Here is a 10,439-nt window from a genome sequence, read left to right as displayed (position 1 = left end):
CTCTTCCCATTGGCGGCTGGTGTAATGGTGAGACCAACATTACAAGCCCATTAGCAGAGGAGTGTTTGGCAAATGGGGCCGAACATTGTGGCCCTCAAAGCGAATACAATGCGCTCCAGCAGTTCCTTTAATTACCAAAAAAATATATCACAACAGATTAATTGCGACATTGGTGTGAAGAGGGCCAGATTATCCGGGCCTAACAATGGGCTGACAAATGGGAGCAAGGCGGCGAGCAGGCAGCCAGCAGACCTCGGGCGGCTTAGCGACAGCTGCCGCGGCACGAACGGGCCATTCACGTGAGCAGCCGCCGCGGCGTGAGATCGCCATCAATCTCCATTGTGCCCCTCTCCACTCTGGTTTTGTTTTGCCCTCCCAATGAAACATTCACTAAAGTGTCGTTTGTCGCCACTGTCTCGATGACGGGTGGGGTTTTGCAGGGCGCGAGGCTCTGGGCCGGATTATAGGGGCTTAATTGAGTGTGGTAAATAAGCAAGGACCCTCAATAGGGATCAATGGCCAACAGGACCAGATGGAGAGAGAGAGAGAGTTGATGGTGGGGAACTCTATTGTATCAGCTCGCAGCCTCGGTTCTCAACTTATTTAAGACTCAATTATCCCATTCACATGACATGAGGGATGAAGCGAGGGCGGGATCGGAGGTGGCAGGGAGTGGCTGTCCAGAAGCACAGATGGTGCGGATGCTAAAGAACCGTTCCTCGCACCATAACTATTTTCTGGGCACCTTTTCTTCTCACCTAATTCACCATACAGAGAAGGGCTTTTTAATGGCGTATTCATGGGCGTCGTGCACTCCCACAGGTTCCTGGGCTTTCAGCGGGGCAGAGGGGACACAATGGGACATTGGCCCATGAATCGGAATGAAGTTAGTGTGGGGACCAACCATTTTTCCGCCACAGCAACAGCAAAAAAAAAGAGAGGCGCAGAGCCCATCCTAAAGGTCCACCTGGCCTGCTGCCAGATCTGCGAAATGGACAATGATGATCCTCGTTTAGAGACAGTAAACTGGAATTAGGCTCATTGTCCCCCCACCCTCCCACACGCACCAAACAATATCATTTCAGGAGCTCTGAGAGAACCAAAGAACACAATAGGGAGGGCAGGGCTGATCAGTCCATGAATTTAGGGTTCGGTATTAGGAACGCCATGTGTTCAGCTGCCACCGTTTGGATTCAGAGCAGCCAGTCTCAGCCGAGAGCGCACGGTCCCCATGAATGCCACTTGTCAGACGTCAAAAAGGGCCAGAGAATTCAGGCGAGGGTCTGTGGCTAATTTACCCTTTCTCTGTCAAAATGCTGTTTTATTGCACCAGACTCTGAACGGACTACATGGAAATGAGGGGTGCATGGGACTTTTTAATCAGCTTATGTGTGGAGGGAACTGGCTATTTTAAGATCTTTGCAGATTTATCTTCTGTTTTTCTCTGACCGGGGTGTTTTTGCTAATAGCCAAGCCACTTAGGCCGTCCCTTTGCTGTTCTGACATTCGGCAATTCAACAAGAAGACAAATGGGTCAATTTATTTGCACAATATCTTGCCTCACTATCGCAGACGTTAGACTCATGGTTTTAGGGTATACAAATGACCATTATGGTTTTTAAAAAGGTACGTCAGCCCCATTCACTGGTGTCCCTCACACTGCTGGTGGAATGGCAGCTAATATCTACAGGAAGGAACAGCAGACAAAGCCTTGCACTTACATTACAATGAGCCTTGGGGAGCCTGGAAGGTTCCTCTCTGTGAGAGCAGTACATTTGGTGTATAAATCACTCCAAGTGCAATAACCTGACAAAGAAACCATGGGAAGTCCACGAGCGACTTTCCCAAAATTGACAGTCAATCTGTCCAGAGTTCAAAAATAACAGAATGGAAGAACCAAATCAAGAGAAAAATCAGGGCTCACAATGGTCATTTCCTGGGCCATGAATAGCCTTTCAAAGGGCAACCCTGCCGACCTGGACACTATTTATGTGACAAAGGCCGAAATGAGTGTTCAGACAATGCAAAGATTTTTAATCATGACACCGGTTTCCTCTGTGCATATCTCGCTTGATGCCCACTGATTTCACCTCGCTTTGGAGGAACATTATGTCAGGACTTGCAGCGCTAGGCGTTTGATCGGAGCTTAAGAGGTTGGAATCACGTTCTCATGGGAATTTTCGCGGGACCCTGTGTGGCCACCGCCGGCCGTGGTTCTGGTGCACACACCAGCTTTTGTTGGAAGAGAAATTTGGGGATTATTGAGGGTTTTTTTTTTTTTCTCATTTTGTGTGAAATCCCTGACCCCACTGGCTCCAAGAATTCCACATTCTTTCTTGCAAGTTCTGAGGGGTGTTTACCTGATCAGCTTGGAGAAGTTTTATTAACAATGTTTTGTGAGAAATAGTAGAAAACACAGATCTGTGCATAGTTACACATCTGTGTGGGGTAATTTTTTTTTTTGCATCACAGTCTTTTGCAGGATTCTCTTTAACATTGATCGCTTTTATTATTAACCCTTGTGCCTGACCTATCATTATGTAAACTTACCATCTTTTTTAATACAGCAGCACTTACAACACTTGACATGATGAGCCATGTAGACGAACAGAAGATGCACCGTATCTAAGCCTTATCAGGGCTCTTAGTTTGTATACTTGATATTCTATAGAAATCGAACGAGAATTGCTGGTGTCTTCCCATTGTAAGTCGCTTTGGATAAAAGCGTCTGCCAAATAAAGTAAAGTAAAGTAAAGTATCCAAGCCCCTCGTCTCAGTCCAGAAGGACATTCTCGCATTACGTTGTGTTTAAAGTTACAATCACTGTCCCCCTGGAACTAACCAAGCTCAAGGAGACAGATTTGGTTTGAGTTGCTTCCCCACATGGCTACTTCACCCCCGACCATCCACTTCATTACATTTACATTTAAGGCATTTAGCAGACGCCCTTATCCAGAAAGACTTACAATGGTGCTTTCATGTTACCATCATTGAAGTGATCAATTCTGGACCCCCAACTATGAGTACAATCTTTTTATTCACCATGTTATACATAAGTAAGACAATAAGAAGGTTACAAGTTAATTATTCTCTAAAGAGGAAGGTCTTGAGCTGCCGTTTGAAGTTCATTCCACCACGAGGGGCCAAGCCAGAGAAGAGTCTAGATGAGCGTCTTCCTTTTACCTTCAGAGATGGGGGGACCGGGCGAGCAGTACTGGAGGCTCGGAGTATACGAGGTGCAGTGCGAGGTGTAATAAGGGCTGTGAGGTTGGATGGTGCTACTCCATGTTTGGCTTTGTAGGCGAGCATCAGTATTTTGATGCATGCAGCTACTGGGAGCCAGTGGAGGGAACGTAGCAGAGGGGCGGTGTGGGAGAACTTGGGAAGGTTGAAGATCAGTCGTGCATCCAGCCTTAATTCTTCACCTAATGGTGAATGTGGCGTTTTTTTTGGAAGAACTGCGTCCTGTTCCTGTAAAGGTTCTAAACGGAGGTCAGGGTGCTGCTGCCATCTTCTGGTTGTCCTTGTTTACTGCGGACGGCTCATGCAGGCATTTTATCTTTACATGACTTTACTTTACTTTATTTTGCCAACGCTTTCATCCAAAGCGACTTACAGGAGGAAGACACCAGCAATTCTCGTTTGATTTCTATAGAATTTTGAGTTAACAAAAACTAAGATCCCTGATAAGGCCTAACTTGTCAGCAAAGAGCATGCTCGGAGATTGTTAAGTGCTAGACGAAGAAAAAATTATTATTATATATATATAATTTTTTTGTATTGCAGTGTGTACGCATGTGCGTGTGTAAGTGTTAGATTTGTCTGAAATACTTTTGAATAAGTGGGTTTTCACCTTCTTAAAGGTGATGGTAGTCTCGGCTAGTCGAATGGAGGAGGGCATGTTGTTCCACCAGCCAGGGACAACAACGGAGAACAGAGTTGATTGGGATCGGAGACCCCGTGAAGAGGGAATTTTCAGTCTGATTTCATTTGATGATCTGAGAGAGCGTGCAGGAGTGTAGCTAGGTTGTATTGTATTGATGTAGGAGGGTGCAGTTCCATTTACAGCCCTGTAGGCGAGCATCAAGGATTTGAACTCAATGTGAGTTCAAATGTGAGCTCTCAATGTGAGCTCTCCACTGGCTACCGGGAGCCAGTGGAGGGAGGTGAGAAGAGGCGTAACATGGGTGAGTTTCGGCTGATTGAAGATGAGACGGGCTGCCATATTTTGGATCATCTGGAGTGGTTTTATGGTGACTGCAGAGGCTCCAGCCAGGAGAGAGTTACAATAGTCGAGTTTGGAGATGACCATTGCCTGGACGAGGAGATGCGTGGCCTGTTGTGAGAGAAAAGGCCGAATCTTGCGAATGTTGTAGAGAGTGAACCTGCAGGATCTGGAGGATCTTCTGGTGGGATAGACAAATAGAGCTGGTTATCTGCACTAACGAGGAAAAAAACAACTAACGCCAAGCATACTAACGCATCTAAAAACCTATATATATATATATATACACACACACACACACACGAACAGCTCCGGCCAGCCTGCTGGTCCTGTGATTTATCGGTAATTCTCGCGTCCCATAAAGCCCCTTTTTTTAAAAACAGACTATGGCAGGAGTGTCCGCACGGTGGCGCTATACTGTCGACACGCGAGCGAACTTTGTGCAGCGGTTTCTAAAGAAGCGAGTTCCGCCCGTCGAGTGGCGACCCGCTCGAAAACAGATTAAAGGCGCGATTATTTCAGATATATATATATTTTTTTTTTAAAACGCGCGCCCATGACGCGTAAGCGCCCGGGCCGAACGCTGCGCCGAGCCACGAACTTTGCTCTCGCCTGTTTCGAGGGTGGGTTCGTGCTCCTCGCTGCTCCCGGCGGCTTGTTTATGTGGTCGTACGCAGGATAAAAAGCGCTAAAGCTGCTCGCTGGCGGGCTGGCCGCGTTCCGGCGCTCCGTTCTCTTTAGCTTTTTGGCTAAAACGGCTAACAGCCGTTTTCGCGTCGCGTTGCGTCTGGATGGACGCTGGTTCCTGTAGCGGCGAGGAGCGCGGATTCGGCCGATAACCAGCACGTCCGCGTTGTCGCCTTTGATCCACAGCCGGCTGGGTCCGCGTTAAACAGGCCTGGGCGATGCTGCCGCCCTGAGCCCCGGTCCGGTGTCGGAAGATGGCTGCAGAGCTCATCCCTGCCAAGAAGCTGACGCCCGCGGCCGTGCACCAGTACCAGCAGCAGAACCTCAGCAACAACAACACCACCACCACCACCATCCAGGGCTGCAACTGGCAAGGCCTGTACCCCACCATCAGAGAGAGGTGCTGCGGCCCAGGCGTGGAACTTTACTAGGAACGTGCATAGTAACGCCAGATAGACAAGACAGGGTCATTAAAGACCCTCCAGGCCTTGAAAGGGTTTGGAATATGAAATAAGCGTATAAAGTTCTGGAAGACTCATATAAATCTGACTGGCACGTGACTGTTTAGGGAGAGTTTAAAACTGGCACAGGCCTGTAGTACCTTTGCTGCGAGCGTTGCCTCCATATTCCGATCTTGGAGGAAGAAACACTCGCTTACGTTCGGCTTTTCAGGGTTGTCATAAGTAAACTTGAATTTTGTGATTTTTATTTATTTGTTTGCACCGATATTTCCGCCAACATATGGCCGTAGAGTAACGTGTTAAGGTGTAAGAACCCTGCACCAGGGATGCATTGGGCCAAACAATTGACCCGTACGAAACCCAATTTCTAATTCCTGTCGCCGTTGCTAAATATCTAAATGTTCTGTGCATGATTTATGTCTCTCCACACCGTTCCGTGTTCTAGATTTTTTGTTCATGTGTCGTGGATTGCGCGGGCCAGGAAGTACGGAAGAGCGAGCGGTGTTGGCGCGGTCCATAATGCAGTCCTTGTTCGCCTTCGCAGGAACTCCGTCATGTTCAACAACGAGCTGATGGCCGACGTTCACTTCGTGGTGGGACCGCCGGGGGGCACGCAGAGAGTGCCTGGACACAAAGTGAGTTTTATCCCCCCAAAAGCCTCATGAACATGCATAAAAACGATTCCTGGGGACCAACGCGACCAACGCTTCCCGTTTTCAGTACGTGCTGGCGGTGGGAAGCTCCGTGTTCCACGCGATGTTCTACGGCGAGCTGGCCGAGGACAAGGACGAGATCCGGATCCCGGACGTGGAGCCGCCTTCGTTTCTGGCCATGCTGAAGTAAGGCTCGCTCAGATCCGGCCGATATTTAAACTACAAGGAAGATGATGATGGGTTAAGGGGGTGAAACGGTGACCGGCACCCCGAAATTGACTTGAGAGAACTTCCTTTGGTTTTAATTTCTTTGGTCAACTCTCTCCTGGCTGGAGCCTCAGCAGTCACCATAAAATCACTACAGATGGTCCAAAATGTGGCAGCCTGCCTCAACTTCAACCAGCCGAAACACTCCCAGTGTGTGGGGGTAGTGGTGGTCTAGCTGTTAAGGAAGCGGCCCTGTAATCAGAAGGTTGCCGGTTCGAATCCCGATCCGCCAAGGTGCCAATGAGCAAAGCACCGTCCCCACGCACTGCTCTCCGGGCACCTGTCATGGCTGCCCACTGCTCACCAAGGGTGATGGTTAAATGCAGAGGACAAATTTCACTGCACCTTGTGCTGTGCTGCTGTGTATGACGGGATAAAGTATCACTTTAACTTTAACCCATGTTAAAGGGGCATGTCACGCCCCTTCTCACCTCTCTCCACGGGCTCCCGGTAGCTGCTCGCATTGAGTTCAAATCCTTGATGCTGCATACAGGGCTGTAACTGGAAGTGCACCCTCCTACATCAACACACTACTAGCAGATCCCCAAACGAAACAAGACTTTCTCCTTTGTTGTCCCTGGCTGGTGGAACATCTTGTCCTGCTCCGTTCGACTAGCCGAGAATACGACCACCTTTTAAGAAGCAGTTGAAAACCCACTTGTTCAAAAAGTATTTCAGTCACAAAAAAAAAAAAATGTCTTCATCTAGCACTTAACAATTCCTGAGCATGTTCTATTCCTGACATGTTAGGCCTCATCAGGGCGCTTAGTTTTAGAACGTGAATGACAATCGCTGTAAGTAAATGTCCTGTTTCCTGTCGCTAAGGTACATCTACTGTGACGAGATTGACCTCTGCGCGGACACGGTGCTGGCCACGCTGTACGCGGCCAAGAAGTACATCGTGCCGCATCTGGCGCGCGCCTGCGTCAACTTCCTGGAGACCAGCCTGAGCGCCCGCAACGCCTGCGTGCTGCTGTCCCAGAGCTGCCTGTTCGAGGAGCCCGACCTGACGCAGCGCTGCTGGGAGGTGATCGACGCGCAGGCCGAGCTGGCGCTGCGCTCCGAGGGCTTCTGCGACATCGACGCCCAGACGCTGGAGAGCATCCTGCGGCGCGAGACGCTCAACGCCAAGGAGATGGTGGTGTTCGAGGCGGCGCTGAGCTGGGCGGAGGCGGAGTGCGGCCGCCGCGACCTGCAGCCCACCATCGAGAACAAGCGCGCCGTGCTGGGCAAGGCCATCTTCCTGGTGCGCATCCCGGCCATGGCGCTGGACGAGTTCGCCGACGGCGCCGCGCAGTCCGGCGTGCTGACGCTCAACGAGACCAACGACATCTTCCTGTGGTACACGGCGGCCAGGAAGCCGGAGCTGCAGTTCGCCTGCCAGCCGCGGAAGGGCCTGGCGCCGCAGCGCTGCCACCGCTTCCAGTCCTGCGCCTACCGCAGCAACCAGTGGCGCTACCGCGGCCGCTGCGACAGCATCCAGTTCGCCGTGGACCGCCGCATCTTCATCGCCGGCTTCGGCCTCTACGGCTCCAGCTGCGGCTCGGCCGAGTACAGCGCCAAGATCGAGCTGAAGCGGCAGGGCGTGGCCCTGGGCGTCAGCGTCATCAAGTACTTCTCCGACGGCTCCAGCAGCACCTTCCCGGTGCGCTTCGAGCACCCGGTGCAGATCGAGCCGGACACCTTCTACACGGCCAGCGTGGTGCTGGACGGGAACGAGCTGAGCTACTTCGGCCAGGAGGGCATGACGGAGGTGCAGTGCGGCAAGGTGACGTTCCAGTTCCAGTGCTCGTCCGACAGCACCAACGGCACGGGCGTGCAAGGGGGCCAGATCCCCGAACTCATCTTCTACGCCTGAGGCGCCCCGCCTCTACAACATCCACTACACTCCGTACTCGTGTTCTCATCCCAGCGGTAAACCTCCCACTCCTACCGCCGTTACCTGCGGAAGTAAACCCATCCTCGCTGGTAAAAATGCTGCGGCAACGCTGCGACGACACCAAGTTTACCGTGTGTTGCCGTCTTTTACCATGTTCCGTTTGTGTGTGTTATGGACGCGACCGCACGGTAAGCACGTGACCGCGTGAACTGTTTTCCCGCCGTGCCGTGTTTTGTACCCAACATTAGTCTACGCCGTATTTTCATGTACTCAAAAAAGCATTACTTCAACACGTTTATTGTACACGCTAACGATCCGTCCGTACGGACAGTCAGGGTCTGGGGACCTGAGCCGGGAGAGGACGCACGTCCCTCGGCAGTCACTTTATTAACACGAGCGCCCCAATGCGGGCTGCACTCGAACTTTATACGAATTCCCTCTCCCCCGCCGGTGAGCGTCCAGTGGGAGTGGCCTGTGAGCCGAGTGTTAACCAGTCCGTGACGTGGATGACGTGCCTGTACCGTGTGCCAACAGACCTATGAATGTGTGCATTGGTAAAATCAGAACAATAAAGCTCTTTCTGAAAATCTGGTTTCCGGCTTGGGTTTAATCGGCTGCCGGCTCGTGGCGGGTTCTTCTCCGCGTTAGAAAAGAAAGGAACCTACACGGCCTTCCGCTTCTTCCGAGCCTGAAACTGCTCCGTCTTGTTCTTGATGTTCCTGATGAGGAGGGACAGGCTGGGGTCCATAGCCGTCCTGGCGTCACCGGTTGCTTCCTGCGGGGACCGCGGCTGTCCGCTGCTGAGCGCCGCCGCCTCCTGGCTGCGCCGCTGCTGCTCTCGCCGCCGCTGCTTTTCCTCCAGGATGCTCTGGGTGGCTCTGGTCTTCTTGTAGCCCGGGTCCGACGGGTCGAGGTTGTACAGGTGCGAGGTGAACATGGCCTCGAAACGCGGGTCCTTCACGTCCACCTGTGGGACGCAGGAAACGGGAGGGAAGATGAGAACCACGTGCTCCCAAGTCCTGGATGTCTGGTGGACGTTGGCGGTGAAGATACCTGGAAGTCGTCTTCCTCCAGAGGCGTGTTCCTCTTTAGAAGCTTCTTCCTCTTCTTCTTGCTCAGGTTCTGGTGCTCCACGATCTTGTCATAGTTGAAATGCTTGTGTTTTTCATCTTCATCATCGTCCATCAGCAGAGCCATCTCAGCCTTTGGAAACACACACACACACACACACACACAACTTAAGGAATCTGTTTGGATGAGCTTCTCCCTTCACAACAGGGAGGGTTCTATGAACTCACCTTCTGCCTCTCCAGCTCCTCCACCTCCTCAGGCGTCCTCTCCTCTGCCGCCACCTTGTTCTTCTTCTTTCCCCTGGATTTGGTCTTCAGACCTGTGTGTGTACCAGGACGTGGACGTCGGGTGAATCGTATTTTGTGCTGATGACGGTGCACATGGTGAGAGACCAACTGTACCGTTTTATTGTTGAATTAACATGGTACGATCCTAAAACCACATGCATGGTGTGGATGTTACTTGTCAGATGCAGGCAGCCTACGGACCCTTAAAAACGTGCCGTGATCCTGCCGATTATTCGAGCGAGTAATGCTGATGTGTAGCAGCACTCACCGGCTGATCCAAGCTCTTCTGAGAAGAACGGATCGCTGAGGTCAACATCTGGAGGGAGCTCATCATCGGTATTAACAGCTTCTGCTGGTTCCTGAGGAGAGGAACCCTGCTGTGAACAGCATGTCTAAAAAGCACGCTATCCTCATAAAGGATGCAAACGCCACGAGATCGGAAGCTCTGATGCATGAACATGAACAAATATTCAAAGTTGCAGGCTACTCTAAGTGCTAAGAATTGGAAATAAACCAACTTGTTTATCTTTTCGTTTCTGTTTCTTCTTGTCTTTCTTCTTCTGTAGAAACTCCTCCCATGGAGTCAGCTTGTCTTTCCCCTCGAGTTTCTTCTTCACCAGTTTTTCTGTCGTTTCCTTCAACCCTGATAAAGGAGCCATAACTGAGCATCCACTGCCCGAATGTGGTCCTCCAACAGGACTGTGGAAGATAAGACCCATCACCCACTCACCGGGAACCCAGGTGACCTCCATCTCCATGCCCCTGTCCTGCTGCTTCTGCTCCTTCTCCTGGATGCCCTGCAGCAGCTCTCTGTACTTGGCAAGCTGGTCCTCTTTCTTCTTCTTCTTTTTCTTCTCCTTCTCCTCGGCTGGTTCTTGGACTGAAGGAACTAAACAAGAGACGCTCAGC

At 51.2% G+C, this 10,439-nt stretch overlaps 2 protein-coding genes across 4 annotated transcripts in view; one reads left to right on the top strand and one right to left on the bottom strand.

The window, feature by feature from the left end:
• The first annotated feature begins 4,661 nt into the window (after positions 1–4,661).
• btbd3a (BTB (POZ) domain containing 3a) lies at positions 4,662–8,763 on the top strand. Its single transcript, XM_028972303.1, has 4 exons — positions 4,662–5,312; positions 5,918–6,008; positions 6,094–6,212; positions 7,119–8,763. The coding sequence occupies exons 1-4, from the start codon at positions 5,167–5,169 to the stop codon at positions 8,149–8,151; spliced, it is 1,389 nt and encodes a 462-aa protein (XP_028828136.1). The 5' UTR covers positions 4,662–5,166; the 3' UTR covers positions 8,152–8,763.
• Positions 8,453–10,439, bottom strand: part of esf1 (ESF1, nucleolar pre-rRNA processing protein, homolog (S. cerevisiae)) — a 5,129-nt gene continuing 3,142 nt past the window's right edge. For all 3 annotated transcript variants that reach the window (XM_028972183.1, XM_028972182.1, XM_028972181.1), the window contains exons 9-14: positions 10,261–10,419; positions 10,049–10,173; positions 9,799–9,889; positions 9,471–9,562; positions 9,226–9,375; positions 8,453–9,139 (exon numbers count right to left, since the gene is read on the bottom strand). In XM_028972183.1, coding sequence (XP_028828016.1) covers positions 8,834–9,139; positions 9,226–9,375; positions 9,471–9,562; positions 9,799–9,889; positions 10,049–10,173; positions 10,261–10,419 — 923 coding nt within the window. In that variant the 3' untranslated portion in view covers positions 8,453–8,833. The remainder of the gene's footprint in view (positions 9,140–9,225; positions 9,376–9,470; positions 9,563–9,798; positions 9,890–10,048; positions 10,174–10,260; positions 10,420–10,439) is intronic.

This window comes from Denticeps clupeoides, chromosome 3 (assembly GCF_900700375.1).
Source record: "Denticeps clupeoides chromosome 3, fDenClu1.1, whole genome shotgun sequence".
Lineage (NCBI taxonomy): Eukaryota > Metazoa > Chordata > Actinopteri > Clupeiformes > Denticipitidae > Denticeps > Denticeps clupeoides.
This window is presented reverse-complemented; position numbering and strand designations above follow the sequence as displayed.